Source organism: Periplaneta americana, chromosome 12, assembly GCF_040183065.1.
Source record: "Periplaneta americana isolate PAMFEO1 chromosome 12, P.americana_PAMFEO1_priV1, whole genome shotgun sequence".
Taxonomy (NCBI): Eukaryota; Metazoa; Arthropoda; class Insecta; order Blattodea; family Blattidae; genus Periplaneta; species Periplaneta americana.
The window spans coordinates 3,865,325-3,884,674 of NC_091128.1; the positions used below are offsets into that span (position 1 = coordinate 3,865,325).

The 19,350-nt window shown below is 36.9% G+C and overlaps 1 protein-coding gene across 7 annotated transcripts in view; it reads right to left on the bottom strand.

The window, feature by feature from the left end:
• Positions 1-19,350, bottom strand: part of LOC138710125 (uncharacterized protein CG3556-like) — a 90,991-nt gene that overhangs the window by 14,214 nt on the left and 57,427 nt on the right. For 6 of the 7 annotated variants that reach the window (XM_069840756.1, XM_069840757.1, XM_069840755.1 and 3 more), the window contains one exon: positions 1,734-8,339. The exons of the other annotated variant lie outside the window; for it this stretch is intronic. In XM_069840756.1, the coding sequence (XP_069696857.1) occupies positions 8,242-8,339 (98 nt within the window). In that variant the 3' untranslated portion in view covers positions 1,734-8,241. Of the gene's footprint in view, positions 1-1,733; positions 8,340-19,350 lie in introns of those variants that run through there. 7 annotated transcript variants of the gene reach the window in all.

A 19,350-nucleotide genomic window follows, 5' to 3' on the forward strand; every position in this document is an offset into this window, starting at 1 on the left:
TCAAATGTAACGACATGCAGAAAGTCGTCAAAGAATGGTCCAAGATAGTTTTCATCCAAGTTCTTGTATCAAATTCTCAAATTTCTTTGTTCAAAGAACTTTGATAATGTAATACCGGCCTTAGTAACCAAATAAAATGCAGAGTTTTCTGAGGCATCATGTACAATATCTTGCAGGAAATGGCTCGGATTATTAACTTCTTACAAAATTGTATTCTTCAGATGCTGTAGTGTTGCTGGGTATGCTATGAAAATTCCTCCATAACCAAAAGTCGGACAGGTTAGGATCTGGCCACTGTGGAGACCAGATTGTTGGATAGTACCTGCCTGATGACATGAACACCAAAATATTTCTAATTAATTGTTATACAGGGGTGTAGATTTATAGCGATGCTCAATTTTGTATCAAAATTGTTTTCCAGTTCGTAATTTCTGTTTGGAGAGATTGAAATTCTTCAGCATGTTATTGTAAGTAGTGCTTCCTGTTAAGTCTCTATTTTTCCATTATTATTTTATTTGAAGAAATAGGGACCGTCTATTCAATTATTACTTATTCTAAATTTCTTTATGCTTTGGGAAAGTCATCTACTGCTTTTGTAGTAGCATTGGACAAGCTGTAACCTAACATTCAATGATCATCTTGGTAACTCAGTTGACAGAGCACTGGCAGACGATGACTACAGACCTGAATTCAAATCGCGGCAATGATGGAGTCGTAAGGTTCCTAAAGGTTTTTCTCGAGGTTTTCCCATTTCCCTTCATAATTCCGCTGTCACTCCCTTCTTCAATATTCATAATTATTTCAGCTACATGTAGTATTGCGCAGATATTATCAATCTGAGAATGCATAATACACTATTCATGGGGGGGGGGGGTGAAAAAATGTTCAAGTGGGACTTCACCAGACTTAAGCTTACATTACTGGATTGACAGATGGCACTACATAGCTGAATTACGATATTTACAGGAAAGCAACTATTTTGAGTGGTAAATAAGCCTCAGGCCGCAGTGCTAGCCTTCATACCCCTCCTAAAAAAAAAAAAAAAAAGAAATTGATAGATACATAGTCTAGAACAGCCTTATTTCAACTGGTGTGCCGTGAGGAAACGAAAATAGTAAAGGTGGCCATAGGAAAAAAAGTGAAAGTGAAAAGAGGGGTAAAAAAGTGAGTCCACAAGAATTAACTTTCAGCGAATGTGACACAAATTAACATTCAGTAAATATTGGCGTAGGCTTCCGCAGCCAGTGTACATAGTCTGTGGAGAAACTTCCGGGCTTATACCACGTTGTCTTTGTCCTAGTGGCTGAGGTTTTGATTGCTCTGAGGATGGCCACAACACAGCGGTCGAAATGTCAGCCACTAGCACCAAGACAATGCGGTATAAGCCTGGAAGTTTCTCCACAGACCATTCAGTAAATATGTTCCTCCTAAAACTCTCAAATTTCCCCACTGGATGGGAACCAATGGTTTAGAGTATATGAGTGTGCCGCGGGATTTTAAATTACACCTGGTCTAGAACTTCAAACTTACTTTAGTGATAATTCATTCATCGTGTTTAAGCACCGCCTGCTCGAACACATCCGTTGGTTGCTTACACTGCCTGTTCATTCAATGGTCAAACATGTTAACATGAACAGAAAAAAATTGTCGTTAGATGGTAGCTCCTAACAGCTAGTGAAATTGCTTGTGGATATAGGTCCTAGGCTTTATGTTTGTAGTATTTAATTAAAATATTACTTTGTTTCGCAATTTTAATATCTTCTTTCTCTTCGTTAATCCATTATATTCTCTGCTCTTGAAAGAAAAAAAACTGGAAAACTTTTTCTGTGTGGAACTTCCTTACATTACTAAGTAGAGGTTTCACGAATTTATCCACAAGAGTTTCTGACACAAGTTTCTGTTGGTTATTATTCCTAACACACTTCAACATTGAGAAGGCTTGATGGTCTTCATTCCACCAGAGTAAATAAATAAATAAAATATGTCACACTGGCACAAAATAGATAGAACGCTTTTTTCATAGTTCAGAGCAGACATACAGATAAACACAGCATATTTGGTGTATTCAAATTGAGTGTGACCAAATTTACATATTTATAATAATAATAATAATAATAATAATAATAATAATAATAATAATAATAATAATAATAATAATAATAATAATAATGGCTTCATTTAACATGGCAGTGTTAAGGCCATAAGGCCTTCTCTTACACTCAATCAGGATTAAAACTTGCTTACATAGTTGAACATACAAATGGATCAGAATTAAGTAATTACCAGACATCGGATTCTAGGGCAAATGCCTATTTTGTTTCTTTAGGAGAAAAGTAAAAATAATTATTAATATTTGTGTTTCATGGAAATTGAAAGGTATTCAAAGAGATTTATAGTGCCCTAAAATGCCCTAAAACGGTTATTAGAGCCTAATTTGTTAATATTCGCCTAAAAATGCCTAACTCACTGTAAAGTTTCGCATTTTACTCTTACTTTTTATAATTTATACATGCATTCACTGCGAAATTTAAGGCATTTAAAAAGTGGAAAGTTTGCTTCACACCGGCCATGAAACCATTGATAAAGGAAACAAAATGTTTTGAATCTCACGACACTCGCAATAGATTTCACCGAATTTAACATGTTTGGAGGCATAAATGCCGACAAAGAACCAACCTTAGTTTTGAAGCAGGCAACAATCACAACATGTGCTGCTACCGATTCAGAGATATACTATACTATAAAAATGACTGTTTCGGTCTGAAACCGATTAGCTGTACTGCCCTACAGAGTGTCATAAAATCACAATTTTTGGAGAAAGAGTGTTTTTGAAATATTTATGAAAAGTCGTAAAACTGCGAATTAGTAGGGTAAACCGTTACAAAATATTTAAAAGAATGGCCCTCCTAGTGTTAACACTACCAGGAAATGCAACAATAAGTGGAACTTTGTATTTTTGTCCAATTGAATCTCAATAACAACGGTTCATTTGAATGCTCGTTAACAGTTGCTCTTTCCCTCACCTTATTTGTGTTGAGAAGTTTTGAGCGGTAGGACATTTTCCTGTGAAGTTTAACGCGATAATGCCGAAAAATATAAGTGCAAAATCTACATTGATCCGGCAATGGTTAACAGAATATTCAGAATTCACTTATGATGGAAAAATAATATTCTGCAAGATTTGTAGCAAACAGGTATGTAACAATAGTTGAAATATATAAATTCTATTAATTTTAATGAGTAGGCCTATAATATTTATACATTGACTGAGCTATCCTGAGGTATAATTCTTTTTAAGACCACTACACTTTAACCTTTTAAATTCCGATAGTTAAAGTATTTGCAGGTCATTAAAATTTTGATTGTTCGAACCCACTAACTTTGTGATAGAAATACGGCAATACAACAATTAGGATTTTATTTTAATTCAGTTTACTTTACATTTTTAGATTTCGCAAGAAAAGAAGTGCCACCTAAAGCAGCATGTGCAAGGAGCGGCTCATAAGGCTAAAGCTCAGCAGAAAAATCAACTGCAACAAACTTTACTAACACAGCCTACTTCATCCAATCTCAGCAGCAATTTCTATGCTGATTTAACCAGAGCGTTTGTTGTTGCTAACATTCCCTGGAATGCAATTGAAAATCCGGTTTTAAGACAGTTTTTACAAAAATACTGCAAACAAAATATCCCATCTGAGTCGAACCTAAGAAAAAATTACTTAGACAGAATATACAATGAAACTTTAGCTTCCATTCGGGAGGATATAGGTGATTCTTACATATGGGTCTCTGTGGATGAAACCTCAGATCCTATGAATAGGAATATAGCAAATATGGTAGTAGGAAAACTTAGTCCTGATGGACCTTCGATTCCACACCTCGTATGTGTTAAGGAACTTTCGAAAGTGAATAGCCAAGCCATTGCTTATTTTGTAAATAAAGGCCTACAGTCTTTATATTCAGGTAATATAGACGATTCTAAAGTTCTGTTATTTTGTACTGATGCTGCCTCATACATGGTTGCTGCAGCTCCACTTCTTAAAACATTTTATCCTAACCTCACGCATGTAACCTGTCTAGCACATGGCCTTCACAGGGTTTCTGAAACAATCCGGAATGAATTTCCTCTTGTCAATTCGTTTATTTCTAACACAAAAAATGTTTTTGTAAAGCCCCATCCAGGGTTTCAATATTCAGAGAGAACTTTCCAGATATATCACTCCCACCTCAGCCAGTTGTTACACGATGAGGAACCTGGATTCAGTCAGTGGTGTATTATTCTAAGTATTTTAAAGAAGTGGTCACAGTTACTGATAAATTACCTGAAACTGATAGTGCAGCATGTGTGAAAGCAATGAAAGATTGTCTGAATGACTCACGAGTGAAAAACGATATTGCCTACATAACACCAAACTTTTCTTTCATACCTGCAAGCATTGAACAATTAGAACGTGAAAAACAATCTCTTTGTAGCCAAATAGCAATAGTAAAGGAAGCTCAAGTGAACATACATTCTGCTTTGGGCGAAACTGGGAAAAAAGTTAAAAATAAGTGAGACAACGTATTAAATAAGAATGTAGGATTTTCATTGTTGGAAAAAGTATCAAGAGTGATATCGGGGGAAAGTGTAAATGTTCCAGTAAGTATTGATGTTTCTATTGTACCTAATTTAAAATTTGCGCCTCTCACATCAGTTTCGGTTGAAAGAAGTTTTTCTGCTTTCAAAATGATTCGCAGTGACAAAAGGCAAAGGTTAACTGTGGAGAATTTAGAAAAAATTCTGGTGGTGTACTGTGCAGATAATTATAATAAAGTCTGAGCATGGAACTGAATTTCAATAACTGTAATCTTGATATCAATAATCATTATTTCATATCATTAGTTTCAATATATTAAATTTGTGCAGCTCTGTTTATAAATATAATATAGTATTCTTTTTTAATGTTTAAACATACTTTTTTGTGCGTATTTTAGTGTATAACTAAAAGTTTCAGTGAAAGAAATAAGTATGATACCTTGATGTGCCTAAAATGCCTATTTTCATTAAAATAGAGCCTAATTTTACAAATTTTGAGGTTATTTTAGGCGCCTAAAAATCCGATGTCTAGTAATTACCAAAGAGAGCAGATGGGGTACGTTATCAGTGTACACAAGTTGACTATACCGAGAGCTTTGACTACGTCACGAGGTGAGGGAATGGGTCTTACCTACAAGGTACAGTCATTGTACGCACAGAGCTCTCTGATGTTATATGTGCTGTCTTAGATAGTTTTCAATACCTGTGCATTTCCTGGTGTATTTGAATTTCCTGTCTCCTTCATATTCTTCTTTATTGGTCCTTCTACACTATTTCCTGTATTTACTTTTTTCCTATCACAGTCCTTCTAATTAGTTCTACTTGTGTTTACCTAAGTGCAAAGCATTTATTTGCCTTTACATTACAACATAGTTTATGATATGCAGAAAAAAAGAAGCCTTGGCATGTACAATTGCAGCGATTTGTTGAAGAGTTCGGATCGCAGCACTTTTCCACGGATGGTAAAAAACTTACATGCATGGTATGTAAAGTCGATCTACTGGGGAACAAGAGATACCATGTACAAAAACACTACAACTCTAAAAGACACAAGGAATGTTTTAAGTTGTTGAATTTGAAGAAAGTCGAAGCTATTCCCACGAGTTCAAATATGGAATGTGATTTTTACCAAGACTTGTGCCACATGTTCGTTAAGGCAAATAGGCTATTCCATTCAAAAAACTGTAACACCCATGTGTCAAATCATTTTTGCAAAAATATACAGATACAGTAGAACACTATCCCGACAATCTACTCTGTGTATGGGTTATTTAGCAAAACGTTATGAAGATGTCTTACATGGCATTAGAGAAACCTTAAAAGATGAAAAATTGTGGGATATTGCAAACAGATCTGTTGCTAATGTTATTGTTGGGGCACTTCAAGCTGAAGGTGTGGGCAAAATGTTTCTATTGACATCTGAAGAGCTAGAGAAAGTAAATCATGTTACCATTGCAGCTATGTTTGAAAAATCAATGCGAATATTGTCGTCTGACGAAATGAAAGCAGAAAAGCTCTGTTTGAAAAATCGATGCACTTATTGTGGTCTGACGACTTGAAAGCAGGAAAGCTTAATGAAGTATATTGTCGTGCACTGTAACAAATGCAGTCATGAAGAAGAGCAGAGTAAAATACTATGTTTTCTACGCTGTATTTATATGCAATATATTGTTCTTATGTAGCTACATTAATATCATGTAACACAGAACTATGTATGTTGTAATTAAATGTTAAATATAAACAATAGGTTATTTAATATTATAAAGTGAAATTACTGAATAGTAAAAATAATTTGCTGCAGGAACTGTACTCCAGTCGTTGTTATTGTAGCGACAGGATGACATTCCCTCCCCTCCCTTCCTTGCTCCCCAAATACATTACGATATAGTGCGTGTAGCAGTTAACTCAACGGTTTATGTACACCAAATACTCTCTCTGGTAATTACATATTGATATTGTGACAGCTGCAACGGGGTTCGAACACGCGTCCGACGAAACGCTGGTACTGGGAGCATCTGCATGCTGAAGGGCAGAGGGGGTGTATTACGTCAACGCGGTGGAGAGAAGAGGCTAAGTCGTCCGTGTTTTGGGCGGGTTGCACGCGCATCTGGTGCGTGCGGAATGAAGAGGGATCTGGATTGTTCGAGAGTGCTATCTCTGGACACGCGTCGAACTTTCCAGACTATGTCGCTGTGGTTATAAAAGAAGAAACGCGAGTGAACTCGGAGTGTGATTCATGATTAGTTCAGTCAGTAAGCCAGTGAACAGAGCAAGCCAGCCAGTCTTGTGTACCAGAGTTCGACTTGAGTGTGCATCAGCAACTGTGTGAGCATTAGAAGGCCTGAGTTCGAGTGCAGTGGACCGCAGTTGGAGGGACCTGAGTTCGGGTGCAGTGGACTGCAGTTGGAGGGACCTGAGTTCGAAGTTCAGCGGATCGTCTCTGAAGGTCTGTGGTACGAGATTCTGTGAACGCGAGTGACTGAGCTAGAAAACTGTGAACTGAGAACTGACAGTTCTGATTTGTAAATAGTGCTTTGTAAATATTAGTTAAGATTAACAGTTCATTGTTGTTCGTAATAGTCCAAGTAAATTGTCATTGTCGTCCGTGGAGTGCACTAACGAATACTGTGTTACTGTGTAGAAAGTGAAGAGTTATTATTGAGATAATAAAGTTACATTGTTGTTAGTAATAAAACGTTACAATATGATTTAGGTACATAATGAGTTCAAAAGGAGTAGTTACATAAAAATTTACCTCATAAAATAAAAATAAACATAGTGGAATACATATTAATGTTGTTAGAATCAAATACAAATCACACAAAAACAGAAGCCGATAATTCAATTAAAAATGTTCACAGTAAAAAATAAAAATAATTGATTAAATGGCGATCTTACTCGTGTTAATTATGTAAGCATGTGTGGCTTACAGCTGTTTCGGTACTACTTGACACCATCCTCAGAGCCTACTAGATCTCGGAGCTATCTCAACTTCGCTGCTGTTGTGTGGGTGTGTTCGTGTGATGAAGAGTTGTGTCAAATAGTGTGTTCTGAAATTGATCTGTGTGTTGAGAATTTGATTAGGGTGTGTTTTAGTGTGTCTGTATATTTCACATTGTTCTAGTGTGTTGAGATTTTTGTTTTTGGGTTGTATGTGTAGGATTTCCATGTCTGTATTTATGTTATTGTATGTGTGGTTAGCATTATATTATGTTACGCATTACATTACTCCTGTCTTAATTTCAACACAGATTATTGTAGGCCTAAATAATTGAAAATAGTTTTAGATCACAATAATCTTTTTCTTTCTTCAGAGGAAGGCCTATAAGCAAGCACTGTAGCCTTAGGCTTATTATGCAACCTCCTTATTTGTCATGATTTTGAAGTGCTCTTCAAGCAGGTGATTCACTGCTTGATGCCTTCTTATCAATTCGGCAATGACATCCAGTTCTGACGAGTCTGCGTCAACAGGAACATCCCTCATCTCTCTGTTAATAAGCTATCTCCTCAGATCGATGCCATCTGTTTACAATTCACTTCCTTGCATTCTGCTGCATCCTTTGCCCAGAAAGCTGTGCCACTGTAGATTCTGTGACTCACCATGGCATCATCTGTCTGAATTAACTACACTCTTTGGTGTGTCGTAGTCCACTCTCTTGAAGCCCCTATGGCTCCCTGGGATTTGTGTAGTTCCCCCAGACAGATGACACCTGTAGGCGAATCCTGGAACCATGTCTGTCACGATCTCCCGGCTGATCTGTAACTATTAAGATGGTACATGAAATGATGTTAATGAGGTGAAATGACAGTTACCAGCAAATCTGCTTCAGGTAGTTGAGGGAAAACCTCGGAAAACTCCCTAATCAGGTAATTTGTCTCAACCAGGATTTGAACATGGCCACAGTATAAGAAAAATCAGTAGGGACAACTATTGTTGGCACCTTTGATGTTGTTGGTACTAAATTCAAGCTCAGTAAGGTCTAGTTCTCAATGAATCCAACTATGTCGCTAGTATCAAACCACTATTAAAATATTAGTAAAATATTTATTTATTTATTTTATTGGTCAGTAATACGAATAATCTTGTATGTATATTACCTATCATTAATATTATGTCGCTAGGAAGTCAAAATACTTATATCCATTGTTGATATTCATGTTCGCACTTCACCGTAACGGACGCCATGATGTATTATGTTGTACTTGGATCAATTTTACCAACATAAGCCTCAAACAGTGACTTGAACATTAGCGTCAATTAGTGAATATTTTCATAATGATTGCATACGGAAGTAGTTATTATTATGGTTATATTGCCATTCCTTTGCCTCATGTCTTTAAAATTGTTAAAAGATGAGTAATGAATGTTTTCAGTTAATATTAAATTATGCCAGCCCTGTCGTAATGGAGATTCATCTGGTGGAGGTTCCAGATAATACACCCGGTTTCGTGACATGCGCATTCAGAATTTGTTCCCACGAAATGGCTCAGTGTCTTTACTGTATGTTCTCTATACTATGGTCAGGCAGGCTAACCATTACTCCACAGCAATGGACAAGACACAATAATTTCTTTTGTTGTCAATGATTATCTCTGAAATTACTTCGAGATTCATACATTCAAATTGAGCCGAAAATTTTCAAATTTTGAAAGCATTACAAATTCTTAACACGAATTCTTTTGGATTGTACATTTATTGTACAGACCCAGAAACAAATTGGGCCACCTGAATATTTCAAGTTCCAGTTATAACATCCTGGAACTCTTTCCGAATATGAGGTGTCCAAGGCAATCACGTCATTCCTAATCACTCACTAACTAAGCAGCCCAGTTGGCTAAGGTGCTTGCCTATTGATCCAGAGTTGCGCTCGGACACGGGTTCGATTCCCGCTTGGGCTAATTACCTAGTTGGATTTCTTCCGAGGTTTTCCCCAACTGTAAGGCGAATGTCATGTAATGTTTGGCGAATCCCTGACCTCATCTTGCCAAATACCATTTCGCTATCATTAATCCCATCGATGCAAAATAACGTAGTAGTTGATACAATGTTGTTAAATAACCAAGTAAAAAAGTATGGAATAAAATTTAAAATCATATAGAGCTCACGGAACCTCAGAACATACATTGAGAAACGCTGCCCTATGGTAATTCAGCAGTTGTCCATAGTGAACGAAGAGTGGCCAAGTGTCTACATACATTTTAGGAAATCGCCATCAGAAATAATAGCGATAGTGGTAACCACGATTAGAGTATCCAGTATTATAAAGAGTTAAAACCCCTGCACTGGCATAGGATAATGTTTTCAGAACATGTAATATGCTGCCATGTCGCATGCTGCAGCTGCTGTGCTGGTCCAAGTAGACCTAAGGGGCGTGGTTATAAGCACTAGGGAGCTCTCGGTTCAGAATGTGAGACATGGGCAGTAGATTGCTTTGTTATATGTTTATTTTTTTATGTGCGTCTTTAGTAACTGTAAAGGTTTACTATATCATAGTAACTTAAAAGTCTTTTGTTTTTGATGTGCGTGTTTAGCAACTGTATAGGCTTACTATACCATAGTATTTATTTTTATTTATTCTCTCCCAGTCCAATCACAGTGCATTGGAATACTGGCACTGTCAGCTCCTTTCATTACCTACCGCTCACATTCAATTCAATTTTGAAGCAAATGAGATATAGGTAGGGGGATGAAACTGAGAGGGGAATTTCCGGTAGCAAGACTGTGCAGGACATTGTTTTGTTGCCTGATCACCAGAAGCGCTAAACTTTTCAATGATTTGATGCTAGTGTGAAACACTGTTGTATACGAGATATATCTCGTAGGCAACAGAAAGCCACACAGAACAACAAAAGAGTAGCTATACTTCTTTTGAGACAAGAGCCTGATGACTAGTTTACGAGTCGTTTGTATCTTTATGTTATTTAATTAAGAAAATATGTCAATATTTCATCAGAACAACTAATATTTTATTTATACTTGTTCCGTTGAAATTTTTACTTATTATCTTATATAAATAACAAACACACAAAAATAATAACATTCATCTTTAACAATCATTATAATTTGATCAACAAAACAACCAATATCCCATTCAAATTTTCACAGCAGATCACCAGGAGCACCCCATTTCTCTGCTTCCCTGTCGTAACATGCGCTGTGCACTTCTATTATTTTGTTGTTCTATGGATATAGGCCTACTACCAATACTGGTAGTGGCAACTGAATGTTTGGCAACTTCACAGTTCACATCTCTCAAAAACAAATCTAAACCGGGATAAATAATGACATCTTGGCAAAATTCGGGACAAATATGAGTCCCGACATATTATCAAAAAAATCTTGGACATAGGGTCTAATTTGGGACTGTTCCGGAAAAATTGGAATGAATGGTCACCTTCAGGCTGCAATACCTTCGTTGTAATCTTCGAATTCTGTTTTATGAACATTAACAGAATCTTCATTTTCGAATTGCACACATGATGGCCATAGCAACTCCATAGCACTATCAAAGAGTTCACATATGGTGGAATAATTAACCCTCTCTAACACTTCACTCATTAAGAGATAGGGTCTACAGCAACATTCCGCACTAAGGGCACCGACAACCACATTTGCAACATGACGTCCAATGGAGTCCATGCTTTCATCTATAGAAAGATACCAATATCTTCTTATTTTGTAATTTACACTTCACTTCACGCAGACATTTCTCATATGCATGTTGCACATACTTCTTCCGCAGTGTTGCTTCATTAGGAATTTGTCTTCCAGTGTACTTTTCTGAAAAGCCACAGAGTTTCACGTTTTCTAATTTGTTTAACGGAATATTTGAAGCAATAAATGCGTCACACATATCTTTGTAAAATGTTCGTTCAAGTAGTTGTGAAGGAGATTCCTGCTGCACCTTGCTTAAATTCTGTTGTCTTTTACATGCGCGTTTATGCTTATTGCTATTTATATGCTTCTTAACGTTGCATGCCATGTCAGCTGCCAATTTCACGTGACACAATTCACAAAACAGTTCATTACCATGGATGGAAAACACACTTTATTGACGAACATATTCCCTTAGTGCTTCTATCTTGCGTACTTTTGGTCTCGGCATTCTGAAGACCCATGTCGATTGCTTTTGACTGCGTTGTACTAAGCTACGCCGGCACTACTCCTACCTGCACAGTGATGCATGCAAGAGTCCTTGGTTCATAAACATTACCTATACTACATCGCGCATTTCCCTATAAGCAATACTTTCTCCGGGGTCTGGTTATTACTACATGTTTGCATTATTTGATTCTGAACTTTAAAACAATACATGTCGAGGTTCAGAACAGCAAAACTAAAATTAATTCACCTTCAATTGCTATTGCGGCACAAAGTATGATGCAGTATATAGTAATCACCACAGAACAACAAAATAATAGAAGTGCACGGCACATGTTACGACAGGGAAGCAGAGAACAAAGAGTGCGCTCCTGGTGGTCTGGTCTGGCTGTGAAGCTTAACATTTGAAAACTTGAACGCGATATTGTCTTCTGGATCAAATTATAAAGATTGTTAAATCAATCTCCTTAATGTATCCAGCTGTTTGCTGACAACATAAAGTCCACTGTAGTCTATTCAGTTGTTGTTTTTCACGAGAAATGAGGAGTATTTTGATCAGTGTTCATTATAGACGCCTGTTGCTAGTAGCCAGAATTGGGATGTAGTCAATATATACTGCAGGGCTGTGACTTCTGCAACTGGTATTGATGATTTTAATTTACTTCTTTTGTGGTTTATGGATGGACAGTATAGAAGAATGTGTTCCAGATCTTCATCATGAGTATTACATCACAGACAAATAGGATTATCAGAAATGTGAAATCTGTATAGGTACAACTGAGTGACAATGTGACCTGTTCTGGCTCTTGTTAAAAATGTCTGAACATGTCTGGACAAGTTTTTGTACATTTCCAGGTCATTTGGTTTCTTTTGTACAGACTGTAAAATTTTTCCTTTGTCAGAAGAGAGCCAATTGTTGATCCACAGATTTGTAAAATGAGACTTTACTGAAGCAAAAGCAGTGGATAGAGATATCACTTCAAGAGATCTTGGTTGCAAATATGTTGCCTGTTTTGGAATATTATCGACTTTCTTGTTTCCAGGTATACCCAATAACTAGGGTATCCACTGAAATGTTATTTCCTTTTGGAGTTCTTTTAGTTTACTTAGTTGTTTCTGAACTGGAATAATTCTATGTGCATATAGTAGGTCTGATACATATTTAATTATATTATATATAGCCCCCTTGGAGTCGGTAAGTATGCAAATAGATTTTTCAGAAATTCCAGTAACACACTGAAGAGCAGCATCAATAGCTAGCAATTCAGTGTCAAGACTGGAGGAGGATGAACATGGTATGAAATAACTTTCTTGATATTTTGGAATATAATACCCTGTTCCTGATGTCCCATTATTAGAAAAAAGACTGTTAAATATGAATGTTATTATTTTTGTGTGTTTGTTATTTAATTAAGATAATAATTATAAATTTTAAGAAAGAAGTATAAATAAAATATTCCTTACATATTTTTTAATAAAATAAAATAATTGTTCTGATGAAATTTTCACATATTTTTTTAATTAAATAACATATACATACAAACAACTTATAAAACAGTCATCAGGCTCTCGTTTCAAAATAAATATAGCTGCTATTTTGTTGTTCTGTGTTGCCTACGAGATATACGAGGCCTGTCTAAAAAGTATCCGACCTTTAGCCAGAAAAAATATTTCAAATACCTGACGGGGTTGGGACCCTAATCCCCTTCAAAGTAGGCCCCTTGTGCTTGCACACACTTAGCCCACCGATCCTTCCACTGCCGGAACACCTCTGGAAGTCTTCTTTTGGAATGGTGTTCAGCTCCGTCGTCGCATTCCGCATTATCTCTTCTCTACTCTCAAAACGGGATCCTTTCAGTGGTGTCTTCAATTTTGGAAACAACCAGAAGTCGCAAGGAGCCAGGTCTGGAGAGTAGGGAGGTTGGCGAACGGTTGTAATTCCATGTTTGGCCAAGAAAGTGTGGATCAATTGGGATGAATGTGCGGGGGCGTTGTCGTGATGCAAGTGCCAGATGTTCGCCGTCCACATGTCTGGTCTTTTGCGCCGAACTGCATCACGGAGTCGCCGGAGAACATCGTGATAGTACTCCTTTGTCACCGTTTGTCCTTCCGGTGCGTATTCGTGATGCACAATTCCACGGACATCAAAGAAAACAGTCAGCATCACCTTGATTTTTCTTCGCACCTGCCGCGCTTTCTTCGGCCTTGGAGACTCGGGATGCTTCCATTGCGACGACTGTCTTTTTGTTTCTGGGTCGTACCCGTACAACCATGACTCATCTCCAGTTATCACGGTGTTCAGAAACCCAGGATCAGTGTTGGCAGTGTCCAGAAGGTCCTGTGCAACGTCACGACGGAGGTCTTTTTGTTCCAGGGACAACAACTTGGGCACGAATTTCGCAGCCACTCGGTTCATGTTCAAATCATCACGCAAAATTGCATGTGCAGAATCTTTACTCACTCCAACCTCTTCGGCAATCTCCTGTACGGTCAAACGACGATCTGCCATCACCAAATTTCGCACCCTCTCAACAACAGCTGCACTCCGAGCAGTTTGGGGCCTGCCACAACGCTGCTCACTCTCCGCTGATGTGCGGCCATCTTTGAATCAGTTGAATCACTCTTTAATTTGTGTTACACCCATCGCATCTTCCCCAAACACCTGCTGAATCTTACGAATTGTTTGACTTTGAGAATCACCAAGCTTTTGACAAAATTTGATGCAGTATCTTTGCTCAATTCGTTCAGTCATCTTGCAAGAAAACTAAATCCGACAAACACTTAGAACAGCACCTTACTTGGCGACCACCAGCCAGTGACTGGCACAAGCGAATGCGGTGAAAAAATTCAAGCATGCGCATTACGGTTCCTCCTTCCACCGTGCACAGTGACACCGCCTTAGAATCACTACTTTGCGCGGGAAAATTTAAGGTCGGATACTTTTTAGACAGGCCTCGTATTTCGTATACAATGGTGCTTCCCGTTAGCATCCAATCAGAAAATTAATGTTTAGCGCTTCTGGTGATCGGGCAACAAAACAACAGCCTGCACAGTCTTGCTACCGGAAACTCCTTTCTCAGTTTCACGCCTGGTAATCATTCATTCATTTTTACTTCATTCACAGTATGATTCACATAGTGTTCAGCAAATCACCACTATGATTCTATCTCCTAATATAGTCCTGTATGACGTGATATCACTGAGAATTACATGTAAGTGTGATTACATATTGGTATTTATCTCCACTATTCTTGTACAGTACTTATGGGCAGAGACGGCCTTTCTAACTTCGAAATGCTTATTTTGTTATCTATAACTAGTAAAACAATTCTGAGTTATAAGAGAAAAGCAAAAGCAAAGTTTACATAACTTGATTAAAACAATTTCATCTATATGATAATACCAGGTGAGTAAAAAGTTCCAAGACACCATTCTATTTCGAAGATGGAAGGAAAAATTAAAGATCTGGCCAGCTCACGAAAGGATGGATGACAGAGCCAACTTCTGCAGGGTATTTCCGGAACATGGCCACCATCTTAGATCAATGTGACATTTTTTCTTAATTTGAAGGTTGTCATGTGGCATATCAAATAAGGCCAAAATTTTCTCAGAAATTCATTGCCGTAATCAGATTTGACATATGTGTTCAAAAGTAATTAACACAGAAATTTGAAATTACTGGTTATGTTTCAGAACACAATACGAAATGGAAATATAAAAATAGGAAATTTATCCTTTGAAGAGGTAGAAAAATTCAAATATTTTCGAGCAACAGTAACAAATATAAATGACACTCAGGAAGAAATAAAACGTAGAATAAATATGGGAAATATCTGTTATTATTCAGTTGAGAAGTTCTTGTCATCCAGTCTGCTCTCAAAAGAGCGGAAAGTTAGAATTTATAAAACAGTTATATTACCAGTTCTTCTGTATGGTTGTGAAACTTGGACTCTCACTTTGTGAGAGCAGCAGTGAATAAGGGTGTTTGAGAATGTGCTTAGGAAAATAATTTGGGCTAAGAGAAATGAAGTTACAGGAGAATGGAGAAAATTACACAATGCACAACTACACGCATTGTATTCTTCACCTGACATAATTAGGGGCATTAAATCCGGACGTTTGAGATGGGCAGGGCATGTAGCATGTATGGGCGAACCCAGAAATGCATATAGAGTGTTAGTTGGGAAACTGGAGGAGAAAAGACCTTTGGGGAGGCCGAGACATAGATGGGAGGGTAATATTAAAGTAGATTTGAGGGAGGTGGAATATGATGGTAGGGACTGGATTTATCTTGCTGAGGATAGGGACCGACCGCATGTGAGGACAGCAATGAACATCTGGATTCTCTAAAAGCCATAAGCAGTAGTAAGTATTTTCAGTAAATTGGAGATGACATTGACAAAAGAGGAGAGGATTGAGGTGATTCTGATGTTTGGGGAAAGCAGCTGCGGTATCATAGCCGCAAATTCAATATCCAGAAAGTCCACCAATCTGCATTCCCCAGATACCAAAACAACCTTATCTTCTTCTCTTTCGTCAATACTGTAACCAATAATTTCAAGTCTCTGTATTAATAACTTTTGAACCGTAGCACATAACTTAATATGTCAAATCTGATTACAGCAATGAATTCCATTTTAGTCTCATTTGTAGGGCTGGGATTTTCATGAAATTGCATCTTTTTACTAATAAGCCAGAAACTATGTGACAAACTGAGTGTTTTAAGACATATTTGTTAGGGAATTTTTTAAAATTTTTTGACTGTTTCAATTCATAAGAGCATCTTTTTTTTAATTCGGACATTTTTAGGAATTTTCATTTAATTTTGGCCATAAATCCCCATTATTAATATAAAATAATATTTATTTCCTTTGATAGTTGTCTACATATTTTGTCCATTAATAGTCATTATTTTTTTAATTAGTTATTTAACGACGCTGTATTAACTACGAGGTTATTTAGCGTCGATGGAATTGGTGATAGCGATATGATAGTTGCCGAGGATTCGCCATAGATTATCTGACATTTGTCTTACAATTGGGAAAAACCTCGGAAAAAACCCAATGAGATAATCACCCCAAGCGGGAGTCAAACCAGCAACCGAGTGCAACTCCAGATCAGCAGGCAAGAGCCTTAACAGACCAAGCTACGCCGATGGCTAATACCCATTATTTTGTATAATATTTGAATCGTTTTTCTACACAAATATTGCCATTTTAACATAGTACACTCCAATCACCCCTTCAATATAGATTCCTCTATACCTGCTAATTCCGGATAAGAGTGGCCTTGTGGTGAGCTACATGGAAATTACATCAGGTAAAATAATTAATTGAAGTGTACCACTTAGAAAAAATTATGTAAAATTAAATAAACTTAAATATTGGTACTACTCGTAGAATTTAATTTAATTACTAGTCTAAATATTAAGTAGTACAAAATCTCTTTTCCTACTAAACCAATTATTAAGAACAATTTTTAGGGCATTTTTAAGGGCATTTTTGAAAGATTTTTACGTCATAAATGCATTGTTTTTAGGACTTTTTTATGATATATAGGTCATTAAAATCCTAGCCGTACTCATTTGATATGCACATGACCCTCTCCCATTTAAAATATGGACCCTGCTCTAATATGGCGGCCACAATCCAAAAATACCAGCAAAGGTTAGCATCTTCACCTAGTCTTTCATGAGATACTCAAATATTTTACATTTTTCCTTCTGTCTCCAAAGTTAAAGGTGTCCTCGGACTCCCGACTCTATACATAATTTTGAGAAATAAGTGTTCAAATGAAACCTTGAACTAGCTAGAGCCCTATCGCAATCTCGTGGCACCAACATGCGCGAACTTCTTTCTGAGGCTTCAGAGTGGATGGTTCTTCGTGTGGGAGACTGCTTACTCATAGAGCGTACTGTTCAAACACCCCCGAACAAAACTCTTGGGCGAATCCATGTAAGTGGTTGCCAATTCGTCTTTCACGCAGTTGCCGCAAGTTTACAATCAGGCTCTACATTAATATGCTTCTTTTAAAAGAAAAGTGATAACTGTGAAGTTAAAAAAAATGTACAGTTATGAAGGGTACAGTGAACTCCAAAAAAAAAAAAAATTTCACAACCGAATTTTCAAGTGTGATGATTATACAGCAAAATGTACAGTGTGGCACAGATAAAAGTAGCCTGTCTCCCATTTGAATGTAAATGCGATATTTTGACTACTTGAAATTCCATTATCGTATTCTATCGTATCATAATGAAATGAGTAAACAACTACAACAATGGACAATTTTATGCAATAATCCTTTGGAGGATGCCCTCAACAACTTCTGGTGTGCGAACTGAAGTAACACTTTATTTTTTCACATTTTGAACAGATCTTATAGCCACTTTTTTTTACCAAACCCTCTATTGCTCTCTTTGCCGGTTGTCCTCTATCCAGAAAACTTGTCTCTGAAAATTTCGTAGGTTTTCCTTAATCGAACCTGCTCTCACATATGCTTCCACAATTTCCACTCTTTTTTGTACTGAGTAAGTCATTTTGCAGAATGCGAACAGACAGTGTAATTGAGGACCATTTTTGCAAAACTTGCTAACTGAAAAAACTAAATTTTACAGGAGAGACAAAACACTATAGTAAGCAAGTTTTGCTGTATCTCTCACTTATAGCAGAAAGCAAGTTTTGAAAAAACGATCACACTTTGACACACTACAATGAAAAGAAATAACCCAATTTTACTAAGACACCTTGAACATCATGTAGAGGCCTGCCTTATGTTAACGAATCCATCAAAATCTCAATTCTGAAACTTTTGCAGTTAGTAAGTTTTGCAAAAACGGTCCTCAATTCGATTAATAACTATTGATGAAATACTGCCAGGAAGAATGCCAATAGTCGATTATTGCATAAAATTGTCTGTTATTGTAGCTGTTTACTCATTTCATTATGATACGATAGAATACAATAATGGAATTTCAAGCAGTCAAAATATCACATTCTCATTCAAACGGAAGGTGGGCTACTTTTATCTGCCCCACTCAGTATTTATGTTCAATTATTCTACATTTACAATGATAGAACACATTCTCTTTATTATTTATATGAACCGAATAAGTAAAGAATGGAAGCAAACTCGCCTTGGATATATACAAATTAACAGACACCTTAAATTGGATTCAATTCTCTTTGCAGATGATTTGGTATTATTAGCACTTTCAGAAGACGATCTCCAAAGGTCAATATATAATTTGCAGCAAGTAGCAGCCACATACAATATAGCAACTTCAACAGATTAAACAAAAATTATGGCATTATGTGGGAAATACCCAATACAAAGTAAAATTTGTCTCGATAATAAAACATTAGAAAGATGTAATAGTTTCCCATATTTAGGTTACAATCTTTCCATTTTTGAAGAATTGGACATATCACAGAAAATTAATAAATACACAAGAGCTATAGGCATTATAAATAGTGTGATGAAACCATCCTTGGTTCAGAAACACACCCGCATACGTCTCTACAACACATTGGCACGACTGAGGAAAGCAGATAAAAGCAGTATAACAGCTTGTGAAATGCGATTCATGTGAAGAACAGCGGGCTATACTAAGTGGGATCTGAAAAGAAACTGTGAAATTTTAAAGGAACTAAAAACTCAACCAGATTTAGATTAC